Here is a 17,499-nt window from a genome sequence, read left to right on the forward strand (position 1 = left end):
GAACCACAGCCTCACACACTGATCAATTAACCACCCAACCCAATTACTTACCGACATTCTCTATTAAGCACAACTCATATGCCACATTCATAGCCTCACCTCACCCTCATTGAGCACTGCTGCAAGCCACACACTCACATCTTGCATGCACAGCCAGCTATTCAACTATGGCAGGGCCATCACACAACTGGATTGTACCACATTCACTAACACAATTCCCTCTTGAGTTCTGGGATGAGTGCGTTGTCCTGTGAGCAGAAATTGAGTAAAATGGACCTATATTCTCTGGAGTTTAGAAGAATGAGAGGTATTCTCATTGAAACATGACATTCTGAGAGGGCTTGGCAGGGTAGATGCTGAGAGGTTGTTTCGCCTGACTGAGCATTCCAGAACTAGGGGGCACAGCATCAGGATAAGGGTCGGCCATTTCAGACTGAGGTAAGGAGAAATTTCTTCACTCAGATGGTTATGAATCTTTGAAATTCTCTACCCCAGAGGGCTGTAGATGCTCAGTTATTGAACATATTCAAAGCTGATTGATTTATTTTTGGATACTAAATTAATCAAGGGATATGGAGATTGGCCGTGAAAGTTGAATCGAGCTCCAGAATCAGCTACGATCTTATTAAATGGCAGAGCAGGCTCAAGGGGACATATGACCTACTCATGCTCCTATCTCTTAAGTTCTTAGGCTCTTATGTTCTCTCTTTTGCAGGACAAGGTGGCGCATCATTGCAAGCAGTAGCACCTAAGCAGCGGGAGACAGGCAAAGTGATGTGTGTGCAGTCAATGGCACTCTGTAACATGAGGAAGCCTGCTATCCTGTTGAAGCCATGTGCTCGTTTCGCCTGCAGAGAGAGAAAATGCAAAGTACTCCCCTCTTTTTCTATACAGAGCATCAGTAACTTCCCTTATACAATAGTGGATGGCAAACTGTGAGATGTTGGAGATATCACCTGCTTCCAGCCTGAAACGATCCGACGGGAAGAGATTTATGGCCATAGTCACCTTTATAGCCATTGGCAATGTGCAGGGCTGCCTGCAACAGCTGGCAGATTTCAGTGAGCAATTCCTTAATGAAATAAAGATTCACACACACTCTTCCTTGCTGAAGTTGAGATCGGAGAATTGCTTCTGAAGACCACAAGTGGATATGGCCCCCTGCCCAGTGCCCTTCTCCTCTCCTTCCTTCTCCTCCCTCTTCAAGCAGCTTGTTATCCTCTGTGTTGCCTCTTCTCATTATCCCTGTAACGCTGCAGGCCTAGGGGGACAGGAACTACAGCACCAATGACTGGGAGCAAATAGTCTGAGCAGAAACCTTGAGCTGAGAACCAAAGCCTTCAGCAAGTGACCACCAGTCCCAATAAACATCACCAACTTTAAGTAGCAGAATAAACCTCTATGCACGTCTTTAAACTCAGTAACAGCCAGTAGAAATCAATCAGCAACTAACCAGAAAGTAATTGCTGATCCCTTTAAAAAACACTGTTGGGAGGTCCTTCCAGCTGCTAAATTCATGTTCAGCTGTGTAAGGTTAAGAGAGGGTATTAGCAGGAGCATTGAGATCAAAAATGGCACCACTGGTGATTGACCTCACAATCTGCCTATTCTGGATACTTGCGGCGTGTGCTCCCATGCTGACAACTTCCCAAAATTATGTTGGATACGGTCTGCACCAAAAGTGTGGACACATGGCGCGAACGCTATTTTGGACTCAAAAGGGCACGCGTAGCACCAAAATTACAGGTGCTATGCAACCAAACTTTGCAGTTATGCTCTTTCCTCAAACAATCACACTTACAAGCAACTTGCCAACCTGGTTCTGCATTTTGCTGCCACTCATTTGCTGATGCCTCACCTTTCTGTACCATGACCCTTGATCCTTGCTGCTCGTCCATTTTTCTAAGTCCACCCAGAACTTGGAGATGATGAACACATCTTGTAAGGGGTCAACCCACCCAAAGAAACAGTGGTATTTGCTCCAACCCTCCCAACAACCAACACAACTATTGATACCTCAGGCTAGAGTGTGAGTTAGAGAGGTCTGCCCATGGTGAATCACACAGCACAAGTAAGCAGGAGCTACTGGAAATCACAGCCCAGGAGACAGTAAGTCAGAAGGCAAGTTCAGATCCTAGCTCTCCTAGAATGGACAGAGATGCCGATTTTATGGGCCGAGCTTACATAAAAAATATTTCTTTCTTGTGTTGCAACAATTGTCTACAGTATTGGAGAGTGGAAGGACTGGTACAAATGGAATTGAGGAGTTGAGGACTGGTAATCTGGAAGTGGGGTGAGGGGAAGGATTAGGTCAGCTAAAAAGCTAGTTAATCAACTGTTGCCAAAGAGCTCTGGCTGCAGTCTGATGCTGTTGCTCTATCACATCTGCTCCATCCTTGCTGTCATCAGGATTTTCCTCAACAGATGGCAGGAGATCTTCTTACTTTACAGACATACATACATACGAACATATGAATTAGGAGCAGGAGTAGGCCACTCGGCCCCTCGAACCTGCTCCACCATTCAATAAGTTCATGGCTGAGCTGCTTTCTCCACATTTCCACCTACCCCCGATAACCTTCCACCCCCTTGCTTATCAAGAATGTATCCACCTCTGCCTTAAAAATATTTAAAGACTCTGGTTCCACTGCCTTTTGAGGAAGAGAATTCCAAAGACTCACGACCCTCTGAGAGAAAGAATTTCTCCTCATCTCTGTCTTAAATGGGCGACCCCTTATTTTTAAACCGTGACCCCCAGTTCTAGATTCTCCCACATCCTTTCTACATCCAGCTTGTCAAGATCCCTCAGGATCTTATATGTTTCAATCAAGTTGCCTCTTACTCTTCTAAATTCCAGTGGATACAAGCCGAGCCTGTCCAACCTTTTCTCATAAGACAACCGGCCCATTCCAGGTATTAGTCTATTCTTCAGGTATTCTCTGAACTGCCTCCAATGCATTTACATCCTTCCTTAAATAAGGAGATCAATACTGTACACAGTATTCCAGATGTGGTTTCACCAATGCCCTGTATAACTGATGCATAACCTCCATACTTGTGTATGCAGTTCCCCTCGCGATAAATGATAACATTCTATTAGCTTTCCTAATTACGTGCTGTACCTACATACTAACCTTTTGCGATTCATGCACAAGGACACCCAGATCCCTCTTCATCTCAGAGCTCTGCAATCTCTCACCATTTAGATAATATGCTTCTTTATTCTTCCTGCCAAAATAGACAATTTCACATTTGCTACTTTGCAGCTTCAATTCTCTGTCACCATTGCACATGATTGTGCAGAATACAGCAAATAATCACAATCCAGGAGGTCCACCTTTCTAGCCAAGCCTCTGCTCATCCAACGTTCATTAATATGACTCTGCCTCTGTTAAGCACCTTGTGACATTTTTCTGTATTAAAAAGTGCTATAAAAATGCAAGTTTTTTTATTGTTGTTGGCACATGTTCCTGCTAGCATGCCATCCTCAATGGGCTTGGCCTGATTGTATTTCAAGGTCAGCATTGCCAGTTCTATGTTGGATTTCTGCCCACAGCAGCCATAAATAATGAAACTTCCTCATCCATAGGCTGTGCCTCAATCAGGTATCCTTATCACCTGGAACTTCCTGACATGTCCCTCTGTGTCTCGTTAACCTTCATTACTTACTTCTTGCCTCATCTATGTATGGCCTGCTGCCCTTTGCATTTTTCGTAAGATCTTTTTGCACACGTCATGCCAGGTCTAGTTGGTGCGGGACAGCACACTGATCTTCTTTTATTTCCTACCATGCTTGGCGTACGCATTGGCTATTTTTAGGAGGCCCTTGCACCCCAATAGGAACTGTTGTTTTTCATTGTGGCATCCACATTAATCTGCAGGAAGGGCCTCGTTTCCCTGCTCTTCTGCACTGTTAGGCACCCTCGACAGCTGGATTATGGACTATGAACCTCTACACTGGCAAAGTGGCTCATTTCATGTTTATTGGGGACCTCAAAAGCATTCTAGCAGTTCAATCTGATTGGCTTGTCAGATGGCATTGATCTTGAAGGAATTGAACTTTTCAAAGTATTGCATATCTGCCACTGCAGTAGAGCACTGAATCATAGAATCATTTGGCCCATTGTGTCTGTGCTGGCCAAAAAACCTATCCAGTATAATCTGACTTTTCCAGTAGCCTTGGCCCTGTAGGTTACAGCACTTCCAAGTTCATATCCAAGTGCTTTGTTTAAATGCGATGAGGGTTTCTGCCTGTACCACCCTTTCAGGCATTGCTTTCCAAACTGCCACTGTACTGTGGGTGAAAAAGTTACCACTCAACTCTCCTCTAATCTTTCTACCAATCCTTTAATCTATGTCCCCTGCTTATTGATCTCTCTGCTAAGGGAAATAGGTCTTTCCTATCCACTTTATATAAGCTGTCATTATTTTTTACATCTCATATGTAAAGGGGCTAATTGGCCCAGGGGCGAGATCTGGAGGTGGGACCAGGTTACAGAGGGCTATTTTAAACGGCAAGTGGCAGCCATGACTGGTTTTGGTGTCGCCATCAGGGATGGAGCAGCAGGGAGATTGGAGGGCCAGTGTTGGCATGGGCATGCACCACTGGGTGGCAACCTGTTTTTCTGATGTCTCCCTGGAGGAGCTCACTGATGCAGTTGCAGAGAGGAGAGAGCAGTTCTTCCCAGCTTCAGGACAGAGAAATCTATCCAGACAGACCAAGAGGGCTTGAATGGAAGCGATAATGGAGGTCAGCAGCCAGGGACACACGAGAAGGACGTGGGTCCAGTGTAGGAAAAGGTTCAACAACCTCTTGCAGTCTGATAAAGTAAGTGGCCAGCGGCACACAGTTGATTCTCTAAGCACCAGAATACAAGAAAGCTGACCTTGCAGAATGCCCATAGTTCCCCCTAACATTATCAGATCAAGTGTACAGTCACAACACTGAGGTGCAGCCAGCTTCACATATAGGGAAACAGTCAGATGGGGACATCACTGAGGGGAACAGTAGCCCACAAGTATGTCATGCTGGAAGAGATGAGGGAGGGCAGCCTTCTTATAAATCTTTCTCCTCCCATCCTGCAGGGGAACAGAGCTCATAACTTTTTTTCTGATGTCTCCCTGGAGGAGCTCACTGATGCAGTTGCAAAGAGGAGAGAGCGGTTCTTCCCAGCTTCAGGACAGAGAAATCCATCCAGACAGACCAACAGGGCTTGAATGGAGGCGATAATGGAGGTCATCAGCCAGGGACACACGAGAAGGACGTGGGTCCAGTGTAGGAAAAGGTTCAACAACCTCTTGCAGTCTGATAAAGTGAGTGGCCAGCGGCACACAGTTGATTCTATAAGCACCAGAATATAAGAAAGTTGACAGGTGGTGAAATGGTTCAACTGCACACTTTGACCCTGATGGAGGAGGCGGCGCTGGAATCGCCAGGGTGCCCTCGAGGCATTTGGTGGGGGATGGCAAGATGGGAGGCCGTGAGCAACAGTGTCATTGGCTCGCTTTTTCTTGAAGTGAAGGGCATGGAGGAAACTTCTGTCCAATGCGCGCTGTCATCTGAGGGGATGGTTGTGCTGGGCCACTTGTTGAGTAGGACAAGTTCTCATTTCCACTTACTTGTGTTTCCCACAGGGCCAGTTGCAGAATGGGATTTGGAGGTCATCCTATGGCAGTGGCCCTGAAGATTACCATGGCCCTAAACTTCTACGCTTCTGGATCTTTCCAGGGATCCTCCGGGGACATGTGTGGTATCTCCCAGGCAGCAGCCCACCGCTGCAACAAGGCGGTGACCAAACCCCTGTTCATGAATGCCAGCAACTATATACCTGACAGTCAGACCGAGAGGGCCATCGGATTCAGGGCCATCACTGGATCTCCTGGGTGCAAGGTACGATAGGTTGCATGCATGTGGCCATCAAAGCTCCCATGAACCAGCCTTCATCAACAGCAAGGACTTCCATTCCATCAATGTTCAACTCGTCTGTGACTATCGAAAGGGTTTCCTGCAGATCTGTGCCCATTTCCCAGGCAGAAGCCATGACACCTACATACTTCTACAGTCCCAGGTGCTATAGGTTTTCAGGCCCCCGGCTTGCCTTCAGGGATAGATTCTCGGGGACAAGGGCTATCCATTGAAGACATGGCTTCTTAAGCCTGTGAGGAACTATCGCAATGCAGTGGAGGAGAGGTACAACACTTGCCATGGCTCCACCCGAACGACCACCAAGCAGGCCATTGGGCTGCTGAAGATGAGGTCCACTGCCTCAATTGATCTGCTGGAGCCCTGCATTATGCTCCAGCAAGTGTCTCGTGCATCGTGGTGGTCTGCTGTGCTATGCACAATCTGCCACTGCAGAGGAGGAAGGCCCTACATGACGATGAGACGCCTGAGAAGCACTCATCCACCAAAGAGGATGTAGAGGATGGAGCGAGGCCAGTCTAGTGGAGAGACATACAAAGGAGGCAAGAGACAACCTCATAATTACCCGTTTCCAGCCATCCTGATGTCCACTCACTGAGAATGCAATAAAGACTCACCTTCAGGCATGAATTCTGTCACCTCCTTTCCATTTGTGTTCCCTGACTTGTGATCAGTTGCAATGCGCACTCGTGCCCATGCGGGTTACTGTCACATTGGCATAGCCCTAAGGGGAAGGGGAAGGTCAGCAGCTCAGAATTAAGGCATAATGGCACATGGCTTTTAATTATTTAACACAAAACATACATGCTACACACGTGAGACGCAAAGTGTGGCTATGTGCTCTTCTTAATACGTTAGCTCATACTCCTACATGGTGTGAACCCAGTTGCAGCAGCTGTGCTGGAGGCAGGCTGTTGATCAGGCTGCCCCTTGACCTGTGATAACTTTGGCGGGCATCCTCTGGCTGCCTGAGCCCTGGCTGCCTGGAGGTGTCCTGGACTGGTGGACGACTTTCCTCAGACATTGTGGCTGCTGGAGCTGGGCTCATTGGCAGGGGGCGGGGTGGGGGGGGGGGGATGAGGAGCCAGGTGCCACACTCGGAGTGCCTTGAGGAGAGCCCTCAGATGTGGATAGCAGCCTCTCCTCCTCCCTTTGAAGGTTCTCTTGAACTTCCCTGCTTACCAGAGAAGGACAACGGGCTGCAGAAGTCTCCAGGCTCCTGGTCCCTCTCTCACCTTGCCACTGCTGCATTGAGCTCATGGCCAAGGCGATGGTGTACAGGTCTGCATGCATCTGTGGAATCTGGCTCTCCATGAGAGTCGCCATCCTCTCAATGGAGGAAACCATAGGCCTGAAACATGCCAGCAGTCATGGTGTGGATGGACTCCTCCATCGACTGCTCTTGGCTGCGCATGACCTCTGGCATCACCGCCAGATTGCTTCATCTCTCTTTGCAACTCCAGCATGCCCTGTGCTGTCGACACCAGAGGCCCGTCATCATCCTAGGATTCAGCATGGGCCTGGCCACCCACAGTCTCAGCCTCAGCCAGATGCTCGAGTGCATGTGCAGTGCTCTCACCAGCTTGTGACTCTGATTCTAACGCTGGGTGGGTAACCACCCAGGTGAAAGTATTTGTGCTGGTGGAGGATACAAAAGAGTCATGGGATGGTGCATCCGCTGAGTGGTCCTCCTCCTCAGAGGTAAATGACTGACTTCCCGATGGCTGCTGACCCCTGCGAATGGGTACCTGCATGACAGAACACAAACATATCTTGTTGTATGATTGCCCTTAAGCGTTATGTCCCTTTAAGATCTCAATATGCTAATGAACTAAGTGCCAGGATGTAGTCATGTGACTACAAGCCAGAGTCACTCTGTAACTGTAACACCCAGATGAAGGTTCTGTAAATAGTTTGCTCTGTACTGTATATAATAGTTTAGCTGTTAATAAACCTGTTAGAGATCTTCAGCATAACTGGACTTCACGCATCTCACGCACAAGACAACATAAAGAACTTGTTACGTGGTAGCAGCTGTGGTGAAAACACAAGATCTAGGCCATAATTTTATCATCCCCAAATGTGCAAGCTGGTGGTGGGGGAAGGAAGTAAAATTGAATGGGAGGCCAGGGGGTGCCGTTCCCAGCCCCCTCCCACCTCCACTGCAATTTTACACCGGATGGCAATGATGAGAAACCGCCCACCTGCCCCAGACCAATCAAGGCGCATAAGTGGCCAATTAACTGGCACTTAAGGGCCTCCTCATGCTGCCGCAGGTATTTTATCCTTGGCAGCCGGACGACAAAAACCTTAAGAACTCCACGTGGTAAAACCAAGCGGTCTTTTTCCGGCCTGGGGGGGGGTGCCCTCATGATAGGGAACTCTGTGCACCACAGAGGGCTGCCTCCAATGCGCAACAGTCCCCCCCACCCCCAATTACTCCCTTAGCCTCATTGCGGCCCAGTGGATTATCACCGGCAAGGGCTCAAAAACTTACCGTCATTCCGGGGCCATCCTTCCTCTTGCTGTGATCGCTGGGTGTAGTCCCGGCAGTGGTCACCGCTCCCGGTGGTGCTACTGGGACTGAGAACTGCGGCCCGCTGATAGGCCGGCAGCTGTATTAGGCGGGACTTCCTGTCTCAAGGAGGTGGAAGTGCCGCCCAAGATCAATTAAGGGCTTCCTACCCAACGTAAATTCCAGCCCAAAACTTGAAGACTGCAGGTAAAACAGCCTTGAAAATGATTTTTCATACAGCCAAAAGAGAGAAAGTTCAAAAGAAATACAGGCCCAAAAGTGAAAAGAAGAAAGAACCTACCTCCAGCTGTAGAAGACAGAGCACAGAACGACAGGCTGCAAATTAATTCCTGCAATCAGGTGAGTCATTGTGCCAACAGTTAAGGAATCTTAGTTTTAAAAAAAACAAGTTTGAAGTGCTGAAGAAATTGATTTTGTTTCAAAGGCTCCGTGGGAGAAAGAAAACAGGGAAAACCTGTATCCTTGCCCAGGTGGATCGAGGTCAGCGCCATTACAGGAGGCATCCATTAGCAAAAAGCACAGGAAAACCCCGACCATTGCAGAGACTCCATTCACGCAGCCGAAGTTTTTTTTAAAAATAATTAAACCACTCAAGTGTGAAGAAGTGTTTCCATTCATGCAGCCATAGCTAATAAAACATTAAACCACTCGAGCATGAAGAACATAAAAAAACTCTAGCAAAAAAAACCAACTGAACTGTCTTTTGAACAGCTCTGTAAACAGACAAGCTTAAGTGCTGCAAGGAAGATAAACACAGAACACTATAAAACACTTGCTCCTCTCCATCCAAGCAGCTAGTCTAAATAACAGGGAATTTCTTAAAGGGGAAACAACACAGAGCTGAACAAAGTTAAATAAAGAGCAGAAAGCAAAGGAACAGCAGAAAGATGGATACCAAATTTTCCAGCATGAACTAGAAGGCCATTGATATCCTATCCGAGTTCAAATTTTTTAAACAAGGAATGCAGTTATGTTTCACAGACCAAATGATTGTAGAACCAGAGAAGCAGGCTGTAAAATAATGATAGCAGTGGAAATGAGGGGTTACACAGAATCAACACCTCTGCCTTGTCTGAAGAAGTCCAGAAAGATCTGGGAAAGATATGGAAAGTGCTAGAAAATCAGCTCTGGTTAAGAGTAAATTTTAGAATTCACTGCCTGGAATTGATGTCCTACAGGCAGCAGCCACAGGAATCAATCATTCAGTTCATCAGTAGATGCTGGAGTAAGGGCAACGAATGCAATTTTTCAGAAACTGAGCTGTCAGAGCGTCTAATGGAGCTAATGATTGTCTCAACACCCTTTGAAGTGTTTCAGAAAGACCTCTTGGGGAAAAAGAAAGACCACAGCATTGACGTGCTGCTAGAAGATGGCAGTAAATACGAAGCCATTGTAGGTGGACAACAGCATCTGCAAGCACTAGGTGTAACCAACAGTATTGGCATGATAACCAGGTCGAAAAAGGCAAGCAAACTGTGTGGTAAGTGCGGTTTGTCCCACTCACCGCAAAGTTTTCCTGCATTTCAAGATCTATGCAAGGCATGCGGTGCAAAAGGACACTGGACCTGCCTATGAAAGAAATCTGGCTCTATAGTCACAGCCAGAAGTCACAGTAGGCCAAAAGCAAACAGAAGACAGGGGCAGCAGCAGGGCAACAGCAGCAAAGAGAGCTCCAGAGAGCCGTGTAATTGCAAGCTGATACATGAAGACCACAGCGAAACAGTCCTGAGGCAAGACTCAGAGCGAAGCAATTCTTAGCCAGAAGATGAGCAGGCGTTTCACATTGTGAACCTGATACATTGTGTGAATGAAGTCAAACAACTGGAAACTTTTACTACTATTAACATCACGTGCCCAAAGTAAGTTGGCAAACACACACTCAGGGTTAAGATTGATACTGGAGCTATTGCAAATATCCTACCAGTATGAATCCTTTAAGATCTGTACCGGAGTTATTGTAAATTAATGATACAACTGACAACTGCTAAGTTATCTGCATACAATGGGTCACCCATCCCTTGCAGTGGTACACTAACAATACAATGCAGCTATGGCAAGTCAGCATGGGAACCGCAAATAATTTACCTTGTAGACGAGAGCGGTCCAGCAATGGCAGGACTACCAGCGTGTAAGAACCTCAACATCATGACAATCCATGAGGTCACCAAGGTACCTATTACAGCAGAAGAGACCAATGGTACCCACATGGAGTCAGTCCACAGCCTAAAACAAATGTACCCAGACAGGTTTGATGCCATAGGAGAGTTCAAAGGCGATGCCATACTGCACTTCAGACAGGATGCAATTCCATCAATCGACCCTCCCAGAAAATGCAGCGTACACATACTAGAATAGCTTAAGCACGAGTTAGGTGACATGGAACACAATGGCATCATCCATCGTGTACATCATCACAGAGACTGATGTAGCTCAATTACGACGAAGGATGGAGCAATCAGGGTGTGTCTAGATCCAAGGCGTCTAAACCTCTCCCTAAATAGATGCCCCCACAAGATTCCGACATTAGAGGAACTGAATCCCAAGTTCAGAGGAACCAAGTTCTTCTCCAAGTTGGATGCTAAACATGGATTTTGATCGGTACACCTAACTAAGGAATCTCAAGAAGTCACCACCTTCAGGACACCATTTGGAAGCTACTGCTTCCAGAGACTACCCTTCGGCTTATCTGTCAGTCAAGATCTGTTTCAGCAGCACATGGACAGAATTATAGAAAACATGCCTGGATGTATATACATTGCCGATGTCATTGCGGTCATGACCAAAACCAAAAAAGAGCATGATCGAAATCTTCATTCACTGATGGCAGTAGCTCATCATGAAGGGCTGATTTTTAATAGCAAGAAGTGCCAGGTGAATGTAAGTCAGAGCAATTTATTTGGCTCCATCTATTCAGGTTGGGGAATCTGCCCTGACCCAGGCAAAGTTGAAGATGTAAGGCCTACCCCACAAGACAAAGACCTACAGAGATGTCTTGGATTTTTCAACTTCTTGGCACTTTACATTCAAAATGTTTCTGACAAAGCATCATCACTGAGAGAGCTGTTAAAGAAAGACGTACCATTTCTATGGCAGGAAGACCATCAGCAGATGTTTGAGTCTCTCAACCAAGCACTGTCAGTGGAAACCTGCACCCTGCAGTACTACGATTCAAGGAAGAAGACAATCCTGGAAGTCGGCGCCTCACAGAAAGGGCCGGGAGCATGCATCTTACAGGATGGTAAACCAATTGCATTTGGATCCAATGGTTTATCCCCAGCACAATCCAATTACTCAAACATAGACCGTGAAACACTTGCCCTAGTGTTTGGGATCACAAGATTCCACATCTACCTGTTCAGTAAGCAGTTCACGGTGGAAACTAGCCACAAACCACTGGAGATGATCTGGCGCAAACTATTGACAAGCGCACCAGTTCGACTCTGAATGAAAGTACAGGGATACAACTTCGCGTCTGCTACAAACTGGGTACTAAAATGGTTACCTTGGATACACTGAGCAGATTGCCAAACCTGAGCAAGAATGAAGTTCTACTGGATCTACAAGTAGACAGCAAGGACATCAAGGTGGAAGATGTGCTCAAGATCGATTTATTGCATTTTGGTCAGCACAAATGTGACCAATTACAATCAGAAACAGCCAATGACCCACAACTGAAGGCACTGTGGAGAGTCATCATAGAACAAAGAACAAAGAACAAAGAACAAAGATAATTACAGCACAGGAACAGGCCCTTCGGCCCTCCAAGCCTGCGCCGATCCAGATCCTCTCTCTAAACATGTCGCCTATTTTCTAAGGGCATACAGGGTATACAAAGAACAGCTAGGCGTTGCGCAAACGACTACTGGCAACACCTATGCAGCCATATTCAGCTGGCCTCAGACACCGGAAACATCAGAGGAATGTATGATGGCATGAAGAGAGCTCTTGGGCCAACCATCAAGAAGATCACCCCCCTCAAATCTAAATCGGGGGACATAATCACTGACCAACGCAAACAGATGGACCGCTGGGTTGAGCACTACCTAGAACTGTACTCCAGGGAGAATGCTGTCACTGAGACTGCCCTCAATGCAGCCCAGCCTCTACCAGTCATGGATGAGCTGGACATACAGCCAACCAAATCGGAACTCAGTGATGCCATTGATTCCCTAGCCAGCGGAAAAGCCCCTGGGAAGGACAGCATTACCCCTGAAATAATCAAGAGTGCCAAGCCTGCTATACTCTCAGCACTACATGAACTGCTATGCCTGTGCTGGGACGAGGGAGCAGTACCCCAGGACATGCGCGATGCCAACATCATCACCCTCTATAAAAACAAAGGTGACCGCGGTGACTGCAACAACTACCGTGGAATCTCCCTGCTCAGCATAGTGGGGAAAGTCTTTGCTCGAGTCGCTCTGAACAGGCTCCAGAAGCTGGCCGAGCGCGTCTACCCTGAGGCACAGTGTGGCTTTCGTGCAGAGAGATCGACTATTGACATGCTGTTCTCCCTTCGTCAGATACAGGAGAAATGCCGTGAACAACAGATGCCCCTCTACATTGCTTTCATTGATCTCACCAAAGCCTTTGACCTCGTCAGCAGACGTGGTCTCTTCAGACTACTAGAAAAGATCGGATGTCCACCAAAGCTACTAAGTATCATCACCTCATTCCATGACAATATGAAAGGCACAATTCAACATGGTGGCTCCTCATCAGAGCCCTTTCCTATCCTGAGTGGTGTGAAACAGGGCTGTGTTCTCGCACCCACACTTTTTGGGATTTTCTTCTCCCTGCTGCTTTCACATGCGTTCAAATCCTCTGAAGAAGGAATTTTCCTCCACACAAGATCAGGGGGCAGGTTGTTCAACCTTGCCCGTCTAAGAGCGAAGTCCAAAGTACGGAAAGTCCTCATCAGAGAACTCCTCTTTGCTGACGATGCTGCTTTAACATCTCACACTGAAGAATGCCTGCAGAGTCTCATCGACAGGTTTGCGTCTGCCTGCAATGAATTTGGCCTAACCATCAGCCTCAAGAAAACGAACATCATGGGGCAGGATGTCAGAAATGCTCCATCCATCAATATTGGCGACCACGCTCTGGAAGTGGTTCAAGAGTTCACCTACCTAGGCTCAACTATCACCAGTAACCTGTCTCTAGATGCAGAAATCAACAAGCGCATGGGTAAGGCTTCCACTGCTATGTTCAGACTGGCCAAGAGAGTGTGGGAAAATGGCGCACTGACACGGAACACAAAAGTCCGAGTGTATCAGGCCTGTGTCCTCAGTACCTTGCTCTACGGCAGCGAGGCCTGGACAACGTATGCCAGCCAAGAGCGACGTCTCAATTCATTCCATCTTCGCTGCCTTCGGAGAATACTTGGCATCAGGTGGCAGGACTATATCTCCAACACAGAAGTCCTTGAAGCGGCCAACATCCCCAGCTTATACACACTACTGAGTCAGCGGCGCTTGAGATGGCTTGGCCATGTGAGCCGCATGGAAGATGGCAGGATCCCCAAAGACACATTGTACAGCGAGCTCGCCACTGGTATCAGACCCACCGGCCGTCCATGTCTCCGTTATAAAGACGTCTGCAAACGCGACATGAAATCATGTGACATTGATCACAAGTCGTGGGAGTCAGTTGCCAGCATTCGCCAGAGCTGGCGGGCAGCCATAAAGACAGGGCTAAATTGTGGCGAGTCGAAGAGACTTAGTAGTTGGCAGGAAAAAAGACAGAGGCGCAAGGGGAGAGCCAACTGTGCAACAGCCCCAACAAACAAATTTCTCTGCAGCACCTGTGGAAGAGCCTGTCACTCCAGAATTGGCCTTTATAGCCACTCCAGGCGCTGCTTCACAAACCACTGACCACCTCCAGGCGCGTATCCATTGTCTCTCGAGATAAGGAGGCCCAAAAGAAAAAAACAGGGTAAGATAAGGCAAAAAAGGAAGCTTATGACTATCACAAATATCTTAATACTATAGAAAGGCTAGAGGAGTATACAAATTGCAGAGGTGAAATAAAAAAGGAAATTAGGAAAGCAAAGAGAGAGACATGAAAAAATATTGGCAGGTAAAATCAAGGAAAACCCAAAGATGTTTGATCAGTACATTAACAGGAAGAGGATAACTAAGAAAAGGGTAGGGCCTATCACAGATGTACAAGGTAACTTATGTTTGGATGCAGAAGATGTGGGCAGGGTTCTTAATGAGTACTTTGTCTTTGTTTTCACAAAGGAGAGGGATGATGCTGACATTGCAGTTAAAGAGGAGGAGTGTGAAATATTAGATACGATAAGCATAATGAGAGGGGAAATACTAGAGGGTCTGACATCCTTGAAAGTGGATAAATCACCAGGGCTGGACGGATTGTATCCCAGGCTGTTAAAGGAAGCGAGGGAGGAAATAGTGGATGCTCTGAGGATCATTTTCTACTAGATATAGGCGAGGTACCAGAGGATTGGAGGTCTGTGAACACTGTACCATTGTTTAAAAAGGGTGTGAAGGATAGGCCAAATAGTTATAGGCCAGTGGTGGGTAAATTATTAGAATCAATTCTGAGAGATATGATAAACTCACTTATAAAGGCATGGATTAATCAGGGATAGTCAGCATGGATTTGTTAACGGAAGCTCATATCTTACTAATTTAATTGAATTTTTTGAGGAAGTACCAAGGAGGATTGATGAAGGTAGTGCAGTGGATGTTGTCTACAAGGCATTTGACAAGGTCCCACATGACAGACTGGTCAGAAAAGTAAAAGCCCATGGGATACAGGGAAATGTGAGGAGTTGGATCCAAAATTGGCTCAGTGACAGAAAACAAAGGGTAATGGTCGACGGATGTTTGTGCGAATGGAAGGCAGTTTCCAGTGGTGTTCCACAGGGCTCAGTGTTGGGTCCCTTGCTGTTTGTGGCATATATTACTGATTTGCACTTAAATGTGGGAGGCATGATTGGAAAATTAGCTGATGATGCAAAAGTTGGCCGTGTAGATGATAGTGAAGAGGATAGCTGTAGACTCCAGAATGATATCAATGGTTTGGTTGAGTGGGTAGAAAAGTGGCAAATAGAATTCCATTCAGAGAAGTGTGAGGTAATGCATTTGGGGAGGGCACCTCCTGCACTGTACCCAGTTGCGCTGGTTGACCACATGCCTCTTGACTGCCTCTGCAATCTCCACCCATGTTGGCTTGGTCAGGCGAGAGGACCTCTTTTTGCTATTGTCATGCAGGCCCCCACCTGCCAAGAATGAGACACATTAATTTTGCTACATGGACATTAAATTTCAAATTGTTGCTGGGAAGAAGAGAAGGCCTGATACAAGGGGTTGCCAAGCCCCTGGCTGGCAAGACATCTTTGCATATTAATAAACAGTATTTGTAGACAAAGGACCATTCCCTGACCCACCCAATACACAAAGCCAGAAGTGGTTATACCAGTCAGTCAGGTGACTACCCTGCTGACCAACCTGGGTAGTTTTAAATTGTAGAGACAGTATTTGAACTGGCAGAAAGCTCTTTGCTCCTGGATTGAAAAGACCCCTCATGGCTGGCTCGCCATAGCCTCTCACGTCTGCTCTCATCTCTTTCTCACGGAACTGAAACCCCCTGAAGACACATGAACCCCAAGAGAGAAAAGTCTCCTACAGTGAACAAGGTTTAAGAAGAATACTGGGCCCCAACGAAAAGCAAGATCTATCTACAATAAAGGACTACAGCGAGCTCGAAGCAGAGTAACAAAAAAACCCTCTTCAGAGATTGCCTCAAACTTTTCCACTTTATTTTTCTTCTGTTCTTTCTGTCCCTATCTGCATGTGTGTATCACGTATGCATGCTAGCGTGGGCGCGTCATGTATCCGTAGGCGTTAATCGAATTAGAGTTTAAGTTTAATAAAATTTCACCTTTCTTCTTTAAACCTAAGAAAGCCTGTTTGTGCTCATCTCTTTGCCTTATAATTGGAAAGCGGTGAACAAGGATTCACCAACGGGGAGTTAAAAATACAGTGTGTTTAAAAATAAAACCCTGTTACAGTAAGACCAGGTGAAGGGGGACCCTAGACCTGTTTCTCCCCTGGTCGTAACACTACCATGAGGGATCAGAATCTCCCGCCTTTCCCTTGCAGCCTGGAGGAGAATCTGCAGGAGGCATCACTGAACCATGGGGCTACCCAGTGCCTGGCCTCGGCCATTGTCTTCTACCCTCCTCGGCAGGTCGCGGGGTACAGGAACCAGTCAGACAGATTTTATGGCTGCACCAACATGACAATGAATCCAAGGCAGAAGTGAATGCAAGGCTGGCAGGCCTTAAACTATGGCACCACCACCTGATCCAGAGCCATCTGATACTGTAATCAACAACTCGCTTCCCACCCCACCCTCACTACGTGATTGGGGGGGTCTATAACTGCCCCATGCAAAATGGCTGCCCATTGCGTAATTGCAGTGGGGTGGCCGCCCACGTGATGAACACGAATGGCACCCTTTTCATTAAAAGAATAAGATTATCTGTAGCATAGACCGCTCAGTGTCGTTTTTGGCACATTGAAGCTCTGAGTGGATGCCAGCTGCATCCCAATCAGTGGCCTCATCCAGCATCCAAGGATGTCAGGAAAGTCTGGGCTGAGGCAGTCAAAGCGGCAGGGGGCACAGGTGTCAAGCTTCAGTCCCTCGCCCCGCTCCGACTCAAGAACCATCTTTGCAGCAAGGCCTTGTAGCAGAAAAAGCCCCTGCAATGGAGCAGGCGTGGCAGCCTGTGGAGTAGCCCCCATGGACACTTCCCAGACGAGGACAGAAGCCACGGGCATCTCAGCCAGAGGCAGAGACTAGCGAGCAGGCTGCCTCCACTTCATCCTCTGCCACAAGGGGAGCACCCCGTAGAAGTGTTGGAGAAAGGGAGGCGCCAAGCTGTTATATTGAATTAATGGGTCACCTGTGTGCTGTTTTACACATTTGTCTGTTCTTTTGTTGTCATCACAATACAACCTGTTTACGTTATTAATCTGACGTGTATGTTATTGATGTTTCATCTCAGAAGGGG

At 47.1% G+C, this 17,499-nt stretch overlaps 1 protein-coding gene across 1 annotated transcript in view; it reads right to left on the reverse strand.

The window, feature by feature from the left end:
• Positions 1–3,183: 3,183 nt before the first annotated feature.
• Positions 3,184–17,499, reverse strand: part of LOC137384304 (androgen-dependent TFPI-regulating protein-like) — a 170,020-nt gene continuing 155,704 nt past the window's right edge. The window contains exon 6 of the mRNA XM_068058154.1: positions 3,184–3,228. Within this exon, the coding sequence (XP_067914255.1) occupies positions 3,203–3,228 (26 nt within the window). The 3' untranslated portion in view covers positions 3,184–3,202. The remainder of the gene's footprint in view (positions 3,229–17,499) is intronic.

The sequence above is a fragment of the Heterodontus francisci genome, chromosome 2, assembly GCF_036365525.1.
Source record: "Heterodontus francisci isolate sHetFra1 chromosome 2, sHetFra1.hap1, whole genome shotgun sequence".
Lineage (NCBI taxonomy): Eukaryota > Metazoa > Chordata > Chondrichthyes > Heterodontiformes > Heterodontidae > Heterodontus > Heterodontus francisci.